The sequence below is a fragment of the Nelumbo nucifera genome, chromosome 5 (genome assembly GCF_055504915.1).
Source record: "Nelumbo nucifera cultivar China Antique chromosome 5, China Antique-T2T, whole genome shotgun sequence".
Taxonomy (NCBI): Eukaryota; Viridiplantae; Streptophyta; class Magnoliopsida; order Proteales; family Nelumbonaceae; genus Nelumbo; species Nelumbo nucifera.
The window spans coordinates 9,578,357-9,590,867 of record NC_142653.1 but is presented as its reverse complement, the minus strand read 5'-3'; the positions used below and the strand labels follow the sequence as shown (position 1 = coordinate 9,590,867).

General features: G+C 39.3%; 1 protein-coding gene and 1 pseudogene across 2 annotated transcripts; one reads left to right on the top strand and one right to left on the bottom strand.

Moving 5' to 3' along the window:
• The first annotated feature begins 1,314 nt into the window (after positions 1 to 1,314).
• Positions 1,315 to 2,970, top strand: LOC104607136 (uncharacterized). Its single transcript, XM_010272673.3, has one exon. The coding sequence runs from the start codon at positions 1,557 to 1,559 to the stop codon at positions 2,736 to 2,738; it is 1,182 nt and encodes a 393-aa protein (XP_010270975.1). The 5' UTR covers positions 1,315 to 1,556; the 3' UTR covers positions 2,739 to 2,970.
• Positions 2,971 to 7,943: 4,973 nt separating this feature from the next.
• On the bottom strand, positions 7,944 to 10,052 carry LOC104607145 (alkane hydroxylase MAH1 pseudogene; annotated as a pseudogene). The gene has a single exon (XR_016076079.1). The product of XR_016076079.1 is annotated as an alkane hydroxylase MAH1 pseudogene (transcript).
• Between the last annotated feature and the right edge of the window lie 2,459 nt (positions 10,053 to 12,511).

Sequence of the window (12,511 nt, the reverse complement as noted above, 5' to 3'; positions counted from 1 at the left end):
CCGTATATTGAGAGAGATGTTCCCGATGTGCCTGTGAGGCGCCATGTGTGAGTAGCAGATCCGGTCTCGGATCGCACGCGTTCGTTGTCGTAGTTTCTACTCCTACTCATTTCGTTAGTCTAAACTGAGAGAGAGATGGTTATTAGATATTGGTTAGTTAATTAACTCCTCAGTCCTCACTCAGAGGGCAGAGCCTGCGGGTGATAAGTTGATAACTTATATGGTGTTCACAGTTCAAACTGTAGTAGTAGAACCGAATCGGAGTTATTCTCACAGTACCCTGAATTACTAAATTAACCCTTTTCATCTTTTTTTCATTCTAATAAGGTAGGCCGGTAGGCCCTGCCCCTAGTCCCTCCCTCAAAAAAAAAAAAAAAGAAAAAAAGAAAAAAATGATTCTTACCAATTGGGTCGGGCCCACCCCGAAACTTCTTACATGAAAGAATCAAAGAATCGGGCCCACCACCTTATCACCTGAAAGCCTGTCGGCTATCAACGGTAAGACTTTCCTGATCACCTTACCACTGCTTGATCGGTATGTTATATCTTCCAGCACGCAAGGCTTTCCGAGAAAAAAAAAAAAACACATCAACTTTCAGGTGATGAATAATTAGCTGCATCAAACTGGGGATTATGGGATTGGGATTTGGGTCCTTCCGAAGTCCCAACATCCGTACCCCACATTTGTTGATTAATTGGAGTTGGAAACCCCACTCCCTGTATATACAGCAGATCCGGACTTCCACCATTCCCAAGTTTAAAACCTACCCTTTTTCCTTTTCATGGTCGGCAACTGGCAGTCTGACGAACCGGGATCTGCTCGAAGCGCCTCACAACACATCGGCCGTGTATTAGGAATATCTCCCGTAAATAATAATTTATAAATACGAAAGATATTCTCAATACGATGTGCGTGTGAGGCGCGAATGAGACGCCCTATGTGAATAGCGGATCTGGTCTCCAGTCTGACACCTCCGTCAGATAAAATTGAACAGTTCCTCTTTCCTTTTTCTGCCTCTTCTTCAGAGAGATTCACCTTCTGCTTGACTGAATGACTGGTACTCTGGTAACTCCTGTTTCTATTATATAAAAAAATGATATTTAAATTATATAATTTTGGTAGAATTGGAACCGTGAAAATCTCAAGATTTCTGGATTTTAAAGGGTAGGATTTGATTTGGGGAAGCAGTTTTCTAGTAGTTCATCGTTACGATTTCCCACTTGCTGATGTAGGCAATGTACGTTTTGACTAGTGGAAGATCAAGCGGGAGACAGATGGACACCAACGATTTGATTGTTTCAGACTCTCACTCAGAAAGAGAGAGAGAGAGAGGTGTAAAGGGAGAATAGTGAGTGCCAATCAGAAGTCGTTTACAGCTCACCAGAAAGTAACCCAAAACTCGATTTCTCGACCAGACACAGACAGAATCTTTCAGACCCAGAAAAGAAATAGATTGAAAATCACGCTCTTTCCCTCTCAACTCCTAAGTCCCAGTTTTTATTTTAAATTAATTAATAACTTACAGGATACAGAGGAGAGACGACGCGATTCGCCAATGCCACCGCTAGCCATGTCTAACTTCCTCCTGCCCCTCCTTTGTTTCTCTGCACTCTTCTTGTTACCTGTCCAAGCACTCACTCTACCCTCCGATACATCTGCACTCAAAGCATTCAAGGAGGCAATAAAGCCAACCACCATCCCTCCTTGGTCATGCCTCGCATCCTGGAATTTCTCCTGCGATCCTTGCTCCCTCCCTCGCCGTTCCGACTTCATTTGCGGTATCACCTGCAATTCCGACAGCACTCGCGTCACAGCACTCGTTCTCGACCCAGCCGGTTACTCTGGCACTCTCTCACCTCTCCTCTCCAAACTCACCCAGCTAACCCATCTTGACCTCTCCGACAACTCCTTCTACGGACCAATCCCTTCCTCCCTTTCTTCTCTCACCAACCTCCAAACCTTGAGCTTGAGATCCAACTCCTTCTCTGGTTCCTTCTCACCCTCATTAACCCAACTCCCATCTCTCAGCTTTTTGGACATCTCCCACAACGCCTTAACTGGAAGCCTCCCCCAAACCATGAGTTCCCTCTCCAGCTTGAGAACCATCGACCTAAGCTTCAACAAGCTCACTGGTTCTCTACCCAAACTACCTTCCAATCTATTGGAGTTGGCTATAAAAGCCAACTCGTTAACTGGGCCTCTACTGCAATCTTCGTTCCAAGGGTCACCGCGGTTAGAGGTGGTCGAGCTGAGCGGTAACATGTTCAACGGAGTAATCAAGGGCTGGTTTTTCCAACTCCCATCTCTGCAACAGGTCGATCTCTCTAACAACAGCTTCACAGGTCTCGAGATCTCGAAGCCATCGGACGCCAACGGCAACCTGGTGGCCGTGGATTTAGGGTTCAATAGCATCGAAGGGTACTTACCCGTAAATTTCGCTAGTTATCCTCTGCTGTCATCGCTCTCGCTTCGGTACAACCGGTTTCGTGGTCCAATCCCAATGGAGTACAGTAACAATTTGTCGCTGAGAAGGTTATTTCTCGACGGGAATTTCTTGAACGGGAAGGCGCCGCTCGGGTTCTTTTCCGATGGGTCATCAGTCTCCGGTAGCTTCGGAGATAACTGTCTGCAAAGTTGTCCGAATTCGTCCCGGCTATGCTTGCCTTCGCAGAAACCTAACTCGATTTGCCGTCATGCATATGATGGCAAACCAAGGTCCGGTAGTTCCCAGCCTTAGGATTAATATATGTTTTAACTTTTAATTATCATTTCCTTTATATCACAATTAGTGAACTGTTGATGATAAATCAACGATGTTAAACAGTTGTTTTCTTTAGCTCCAAGAAGGTTTTGTGCTTTGTAAATTGTATAGAAAGAGAGACCATCTGCTTGCACGGAATAAATTAGTCATTATTACTAGCTATATGTAAAATTGTAAATAGCGTTTTTAATAATATTTGTTTAGTAGTGAAGAGTAATCGGATTTGAAACGTCGCCGGTGATGGGAATTTTGATCGTTTAACGGTGAGTTTCCGAGCAACACATGCAACATCTGACAGGAAGGGTAATTTGGCCATCTGGAGAAGAAGATGCTGAATTCGTATCGTATGTTATGTACATAATAAAAGAAGATTCCAATCTTACGTCTAAAGAGAGGTGAGAGGTACGTAACATCTATATAGACTACTGGGCAGCCTGGGTTGCACCCACCCAAGAAACCCAACCTTTTGCCGACAAGGCGATATCTTCTCGGTATCAGAACAGCCTTACTTTCCGCGTCCTTTATTTATTTATTATTTAACTACCACCTATACTACACCTGGGGCTCGTGGTTGGACTCATGTGTACTATGAATGAATTAACGGTACGAGCCCAACTTGCTACAATCACAACTAAATGAACGGAAGCCAACATTCTAGCCAGTTGCAGGCTTACAAACGCATTCATATTTCAACGTTGTTACTTACTTTGATTGATTACTTAGTAACCGTTTGGGAGTGCTCATTGTATAAACAAGTGTTTTAACTTTAGTAAATGCGTATGAGTGTGTTTTAACTAACTTGTTCTCTAGAAGGCTATCCATTAGTTGCCCCACTTTTCAATATAACAGACAAACATATTAATAAAGGTATTTTACGGGTCAACAATATAGTCCAGAGAACATGTTATCTGCCTAACAGTTTCACGAAACATTTTGGTTGTGTTTTGATTGGGGTGAAAATGGAATTTAACTTCACTGTTGCCTCAATTCCACCGAATTAATCAAATCATTTGCCCTCCTCAGAATTTAACTATATATTTTAAGTGTATCTGCTGGATGGAGACCCAGAACTCTAAAATCTGCATATTTGCAAGTTCTCTACTCCACTACGAAATGGAGCCTGCAGACCAGATAGTGGAACCCAGAGACGTGTGGAATTCACTCCATCGGCACTATGAGTTACACGCTAATCCTGTGGATCAAGAAGAGGTGTAGTCTGCAATTTGGGTAGGCTTCGGTTGAAATTACGTTAATTTTTGAAGAGCCCAAAGGTCCAAGCCTAGTGCTGTATAAATTTAAATTCTTCGAACCAGGGACCCGACTTGCACCCTAATTTGAACCTATCTAACTTCTAATCAAATGTTGTTTTCTCTAGGTTTAATTTTTGTTTTTCTATGTGAAAAGATTGGAAATCAAACTTGTATTACACTTTTACTTTTAAACCGAACTGAAAGATGTGTGACACCAATAGGATGGGTGGGGCTTTCAGAAACAGACGAGACAAGATTTGTCCGGTTTTGTTCGTTTTTATTCAATTATGGTATGTATCAGTTCTTTGTTTCTATTACATTTAACTATTGCCTTTTTAAAACGTTGTCTTAGACTTTCCGTCGCTTCCATTAGACGTTCTTACTCATTTTCAACCCTTTTTATGTTTCTTTCTGCTCATACTTCATGCGAAATACGCTTCTAATCTAAACAAAAATAAACTGGCAGAAGGAAGTGTCTCCAAACAAGCAACAGGCACCATTCATGAAATTAATATTTTATTTCAATAATGTAAACAGTTGCCAAGAATCGAGATGCTTAGCCTTTTGGTGGGATGACTACTGGAGAAAAGTTTTTCTTTGACCGATAAAATTATAAATTTATAATCACCGACGAGCAAGAGCCAAAATCAACATCCAGGCTCCCACTTTTGTGTGAATACAAGAAGAAAAAATGTCTGGTAGTTCAACTGATGGGAGTACCTAATTTCTACTTAGTCCAAATCCTCCGTTCACTGAATATTCCTTTCAACAAGATTTATATTAGTATATTACAATTCCTGGACTACAGTTGATAAGTAGCTTGCACTTGACTAACTGAACCAGCCAAAAGTGCAACTTAGGTTGATCGAAGTTGGTACTTTTACACTGCTTCGGGTTTGGGCCTTTGGTCTTGGGTTTTCGGACTGGGCCTATTTAAAAATTTAACACAAAACACCCTTATTGTCAATGGTGAAACGTTTACACTATTGGCCAGGGATCCAGGACCCATAAACCGTTTTGGGGATTACTTGCTTCTTATCCTACACAAACTTGGCCAAGGACACAGTACTTCAAAATTAGAGGCGTAAAATTAAACCCATGTAACTACAGGCTCTCCATTATAATGTTAATGAATCTAACGTGCGAGTTCACATCTGCACCCCACAATGTCTCACAGCACATTCCTCTCATGTATTGGAAACATCTCCCAATGATAGTACCAAAACTGATGATATCATCTTTGGGAAGTATTCTCAATACACGGTGAGGATGCGCTATGGGACGTTGTGGGGCGCAGATCTGAGCTCCTAACGTTCACCCTGCTCTTTCCCCAACCCTTTTAACCCTGTAGTGTGATGTAATATCGAAAATAGAAAAAAAAAAAAAGGTTCCGTTTTCAATATTTGTTATTTAAACTCTTCTCTAAAATATGTGTTTTGAAACATATATTTGGACAGTGGTCCGAAATTCCATTGAAATCTAAGCTTTTGGGATAGAGATCTACTTGGCAGAAGTGTCCATTAGAGGAAATTTTTTGCAAAGAGTTTATTCCTTTTTCCTCCATTTGTGTTTTCAGCCAAAAACTCTCATTCTTGTTGAAATACATGTAAAATAAGGTAGCAAACCTTGCTCCATCTATAAATAAAATCGATATACTTGCTTCATCTTTCGTCACCTTGGCTTCCTTTACCGGGAAAAAAAAAATAAAGAAAGAAAGAAAGAAAAAACTTGGCTTTTGATTTGAATTTCACCATCAACCATGACGAATTATAACTCCTCTTTCCTTTTTCTCCTTCTGTGAATATCTCATCTTCCGGATCCTTTTTTTTTTCTTTTTTTAAGATATCATCTTCTGGATCCTCGAATCGCCTTGATTACTATCATCGAAGCCAAGAAACTTGTGCATACACGCACCCTATGTTATTCCTCATAATGTCCACTTTTTCCAACTTTATTTCTAAGGGTGCAATACAGGTGGGTTGGATCAGGTTGGAGGTGAAACCCAGGTTCAACACCTAAAGGTGTAAATGTTGGGCTTAGGCCTGGCCCAACTCGAGTTTAAGTTTAAGTTTATCCATCCAGGCCCAACCCAAGCTTAATTCAAGACAATTTAGGTTGGGATCAGATTAGGTTAATCGTGTTTTGACGTATTCATCATTTAATGGGCTTTATGAGGAAGGGATCTGCTCCCAACGGACCGCTGCTGCCACACTTTGGGAACAACTCCTTTGCCATTCATGGGAGATGCTCCTAATGTGTGACCCCTAGTTGATACACTATTGTGAGCATTTGTTGCAGGTCTGAACTCAGTTTAATGACTCACTTTAGAATAGAATTAATTGAAAATATATACAAATTTTATTTATAAATGTACATGTATACATAATTATAAAAAAAGATATAAATATAATGCATATGTGTTTTTTGAGCAGGCTTAGGTTGGGTTGGGCCAGGCTTGGGCTACCCAAGGCCTCAACCCAAGCCCAACCCAAGTTTAGGTTGGGCCTCTGGCACAGGACAAACCCATGCAAAAACTCGGGTTGGGTCGGGTTTTGATAACACAAATTGATAAGTTATTTGAATTTGATTACACAAATATATAAATTATTTTATATGAAATAATACAAATTGAACTCAAAAATACTAAATTGTCTATTCTAGGGATAAAAATAGTAAAATCATGAGATTTTAGATATTAAAGGTTTGATCTACAAACAACCTTTTCTATTCTGAGCCTCTAAAAAGTAGAAAAGCATTTATGCATCAGATTTCAGATATTTTTAATATATTTTTAATTTTTCAGACTTCAGATTTCAGATTTATCAAACACCACCTAAAAATGAAACTATGAAAAAGCACACGTGTGAGTTTTGAAAATAGAGGAGCCTATGTGTGAATTATGGTTAGAGGCCCTTAACTTTCACCCATTCCTCTTTCTTATATAGATATAGATAAGATATGTGACATGGAGAAAATGTTTCCTCAGACCTCTCGCCGCTTTAATGAAATCCAAACACACCAGCTCTTGAAATGAAAAAGAAAAAATATGTAATGCCTTGAAGGGTCTGCAAATTGTGGACCCTTCAACAGCTGCAAATATTGTTGTAATGCCTTGAATTAATTGCAAATGTAATGTAAGCTCTGTGAAATGGGACTCAAGAGGATGTAGACGGTGGATATTAATGACAGCTCATCCAAATGTAGAAAAATTTTCAAAATCAAGGACGTATGATCTCGTCATCTGCTTTCCTCTTGATTGTAGAACCTTGGCTGTAAAATGCAACGATATGATATAGTACATTAATAATCTTTGGTAGTAAGTATAATAATAATAATTTTGAATATTGAAATTATCATAATATGTGTTTGATTCTATTTACATTTAATAATAATAATACTTTGTTTACTTGCAAAACCAAAAAAATGTAATAATTACAATAGTTTATGACAATTAGGCGTCACTAAACATCACATTAGCATAATAGTTAAAAAATATTAAACGATTTGAGAAAACTTTAAAAAAAATTTCTCCATTGAAATCACTTCATAAACTGTTGAAATAACACCTACGTGTCAGCATTTATTGAATAAAACGCCCACTATTTCAAACACTCTACTGAACTGTTTTAGAGTACTTTAGACGGTGACTTCTACTGAAACTATCCTAAATGATTTCTTGGAAATGGCTTTGTCAATGCAGCTCAACCACTGCATACAAATCTTCCAAATAGCTTCTTTTTAAGCCGAGACTCCATGCTCTTATATTTTCATTTCAATTTAATAAAATAATACATAAATTTCAAAATTTTATTTTCAGCCAATTGACGCACTCAAAGACACGTAGCTCCGCTCTGAGGGTCTGGACCATAAATGCATTAACTAATTAACATTAATTACCATGAAATTAAGTAGAGCGTTGTACAACAAAAAGTACAACCAGAAGACAACCAAGTATTTAATTATAAACATCAACAACCAAGTATTTATAAACATGAATACTACTGACATCCGCACAATGTTCCATGCACACTTCATCAAGGCCAAGGTCGATGAAAACATGTATGTATGTATGTATGCGCACACATGTCATGCATACAGTCCTAATGTTTAGCAACTGAATGAAACTTAAGATATTAATAAAGATGCATGCATAAATTAATTGTTCTCTAAAGCAAAGCATGTCCAGGAAATGAATAACAAATTACGTGTAGTAACCCATTTAATCCCAAGGCGTTCTTTGTTTCAATTTGACCATCAACCCATTCTTCATCAAACAAACTAAGGTTGGTTTTATGGTGATCGATTGACCCTCCACTAGATGAACGTGGAAGTTGAAGAGTATAGCTGCAGCTGCCAACTTCATTTGAGTGAAAGCCATTTGCTTACCTATGCATGATCTCGGCCCTGCGCTGAATGCAAAAAATTTGGACATGGGTTGAAGATCTAGCGTCCCATCCTCACGAATCCATCTCTCGGGCTTGAACTCCAAACAGTCCTCTCCCCATATCCATGGCATCCTCCCAACAGCATACTGGGAGAGTATCATCTCCATCCCGGGCCTCACGACGTTGCCGTCGGGGAGGACATCTTCCTTCACCACACCTTTGCTGTTGAGGGGAAGTGGAGGATACAGTCTTAATGATTCACAGAACGCGGCATGAAAGTACACCAACCCTTTTAGATCACTTTTGTCGAACACCCATGGCCACATTTTTTCCCCACTGCTACTGCGGCCCGTCGCTTTCTTCGAGAATGAAAGCCTCAACTCATCCAAGATCTTTTCTTCCACATGGGGGTTCTTGCAAATCAACCAGAAGAACCAACTAAGACCTGCAGTAGTCGTATCTCGTCCGGCGAGAGTGAAGGTCAGCATGCTATCTCTGAGGAACTTGTCACCATTATTCGCCACCGACGACAGATGATCACCACTTTGCCATCGACCTTGTTCAGAATCTTCTTGAGACTTGATATAGGTGGATAACACAGTGTTTCTGTCCACTCCCTTACGCAACTCTTCCTTCGTCTGAGAAATATATTCGGCCAAGATGATATCTAAAGTTTTCCATGACTCGATGTACTTCCTCTCTCTTCCAACCTTCAACCAGCGCATCGACTTCCAAACTAACGTCGGCACTGCAAACCTGTAAAGTATTGCTTCCTGCGCATCATCGACAGCTTGGACAAATTTATTAGTAGGCAAATCCGGAGAAAGGTGTCCTAAATCTCTCCCAAAAACCGCTATGACACTAGTATCAAACGTGAACCTTGAAAATACATCTTGCAAATCAATGCTAGATCCTTGCCTCGTCACATGATCCAACAGAGGGACAAGCCTGTCCTCGACCACCTTCTTGGTTGTGTCTGCGAGGAAGCTCCGAAACTCGGACGACCTGAAACATGAATGCGCCATCTCTCTCTGCTTGGCCCACGAATCAAAATCGGCATTGAATATTCCCCCGCCGAGAATGTCGAACTTCTGGTGGAATTCTGGGCCTTTGGGGAAGTTGGCAAAATTGGTCTTGAGAATGTACTTGAGGTTGTCTGGATCGGTAGTCACCAGGTAATGGAGCTTCGACAACTTTGGCCCTTTGATGTTAAAAGAGCCGGTGCCGAGGGAGAGGAAAATCCCGGCTATCCAATCATTTATTTTATGCATGTTGAGGACGACCGACGGGATTGAGCCAAACAAAGGCCACTGCAATAAGACTTGGTTCCTGTGTTTGAGGTACCATATCAAATATGAGGAACAAACACATGCTATGAAGAAGATTACAAGCTCCATCTCAACTTTTCTATTCGTCCACTCTCGAGTCTCGATCGGAGCAACAAGCTAATCAGGCATGTATGATAATAGATGTATAAATGCTGCATATATCCTTCTTCCTGAAAATTTAAACCGCAGAAGAATACTGGTATTAATAATGAGAAATTGAGAATACAATTACATAAGCGTACCGCAATTGACACGGTAAGTTTCCCACTTTATTGCGTACAATAAATTGGAAGACCAAACCAACCAACCAAATATCAGATGGGGTTTTGGATGGATGGATACCAGAAGTGCATGCTTGCTTAGCTGGTTCTATAACTACCGAAAATTAAAATACATACATGATACCGGGAGAAAAACATATAACCACAATCAACTAACATCATTAATGTGATGACGAAGTTTAGGACGTCGCTATATATTCTTTTTCTTTTTCTTTCTTTTTGATAAATTGCTGAAACCTCCCATCAAGTTTACGACGTTGCTAAAGTTTGTTCTGAAGTTTTGATCATCTCTCTGTGTCACAGTTGCAAGTAGATACCCTCTAAAAAGGCACCGACATGTCTAAAATATCCATATAGTCACTATTGGTGCTGGTTCTACAGAAAAATATAATACAAATTTTATTAAAACAAAAATAAATAAATAAAGTTGCAAGGCAAATTTGGAAAATAAATCTTTAGAAAAGAAATTTGAAAGAGGAATAGTGATTCATATGTAGAGAAGACTTGGAAAATAAACATTTCTGTCAAAGTAATTGTATGGGTAGATTTCAGCAATTTACCCTTAAGGCTCAGTTTGGAAGGAGTATAAATATAAATTTGTAAGAGTACAAAACCTTATATGTTATATTATTTTATATATATTTGTATTTGTACTCCTTCCAAACTGAGCCTAAGGCTGCATTTGTTTTAGGTGAGATGGGAGCTACTAACGAAACCTGAGATGGGAGCTATTGTAGTCAACATAGAAGGAGGAGGGAAACAGAGGAAGAAGAAGAGGAAGAAAAAAGAGGAATATGAGAGAGAACGAAAGAGAGACAGATAGAGAGAGAAAGGTTGGAGGTGGGTTCACAGATTTGCCACTACAACTAGTGGTGACGGAAGAGAGAAAGAAAAAAAGGGGGGAAGAAGAAGAAGCAGAGAGAGAGAGAGATTCGCCTTGCTACCGCCCTGGGTTTAGATCCACCCTAACGCAACAACTGGGTTTTGCTGCTACTACCCTGGGTTCAAATTCACCTTGGGAGAGAGAAATCTCATACTGCCGTTGCTGGGTTTTGCTGCTACTACCCTGGGTTCAAATCCGCCTTGTGAGAGAGAAATCTCATATTGCCATTGTTGCTGCTGGGTTTTCCTTCTGGATGTTTGATGGAGACACATTGGCGCCAGCAAGAGAAAAAAACCAGAAAGAGACGTTAGTATTACATTGACAATTTCAATGTATAATTTACATCGATTATCAATGCAAAAAAATTCAAAAAATGAGTTTTACACCAATTTACAGTGTAAAATTACACTCTTTCCAAACATGTGTAAAATAGAATTGGGGTGTAAAGTTTATCTCGGTTCGATTTTCCACCCCAAACAAAATGTGGCCTAAAAAAAAAAAATGTGACGATGTAAATGTAATTAACAAGTGGTGAGAAAAAGAGATGGTGACAGTAAAGGTTAGAGGACCAGTAGGTAGGGGTGTCAACGGTATTTGAAAATCCAATTTCGAATTCAAGATTCAACATAATCAAATCGGATTCGAATAATTCGAATATCTAATTGGTCGAATTCGGATATGACCTAATTTGATTCGATAAATATCCAAATTCGACCGATTATTTAATTTATATATATATAATATAAAATATTTAAATGTCTTATTTAATTTATATATATAATAATTGAATTATATGAATAATTTATATATTTATATTAATAAAATATTTATTAATTATCTAAAATAATTAATTAGTCAAATTCGAATCATTTATATACTTAATCGGATTCGAATTCGGATATATATCAAATCGAATTTTCTAATTATTACTTGATCCCATCTGTTAGTAGGATGTACCGCATACGCTTCATTCCTTATTTATTACATGTGTAGACTGTAGAGAGGGTTGAATAGTGAACACGCTGAAGTACCCCGGCCCTCCCAAGGCGAAATGGTTCCGAGAGTTCAAACCCATTTAATACGAGTTGGTGGAACATTATGATACGTTGAGTCTGGTCACATCTGAAGCCCTGTTAGTGTTTCGTTCAGGCAAAGCCCATTCGAGTATCCCTTACAGCCTTGCATCGAGAATACGGGCTTTGCCTGATGGAAGCTGATCTCACAAACTATTAAAACCAGAATTTTACACATCCATCAACCATGAGGGAGGTTCCGGAACAAGTAATTCCTCCTCCCCAATACAATTAATTGGTATATTATTAAAAAATGACCAATCAGGGAGTATTCAACAAAATTCACGAGTACATGTAACAGATAATCTTGCCAATTTGGATGAATCGGGGTGGAAGGATGATGTGGTGTACCGAGCAGGACCTGCAATCAAAGCAATGTTAGAGGCCGAGGATGAGGTCCCTGGCGAAGGCACTCCAATGTTCAAGTTAATAACAAGTGATGAGATCGGTTAGGCCAAATTATTTAAGACGAATAAGAATAATTCTCTATATTAATAAACCAAAATAAGTGTGACAAATAAGAATAATTATTATAGACAGAAATATAAA

Excerpts from the sequence above, each read along its gene's own strand:
- LOC104607136 (XM_010272673.3), top strand. The coding sequence starts at position 1,557 with ATGCCACCGCTAGCCATGTCTAACTTCCTCCTGCCCCTCCTTTGTTTC.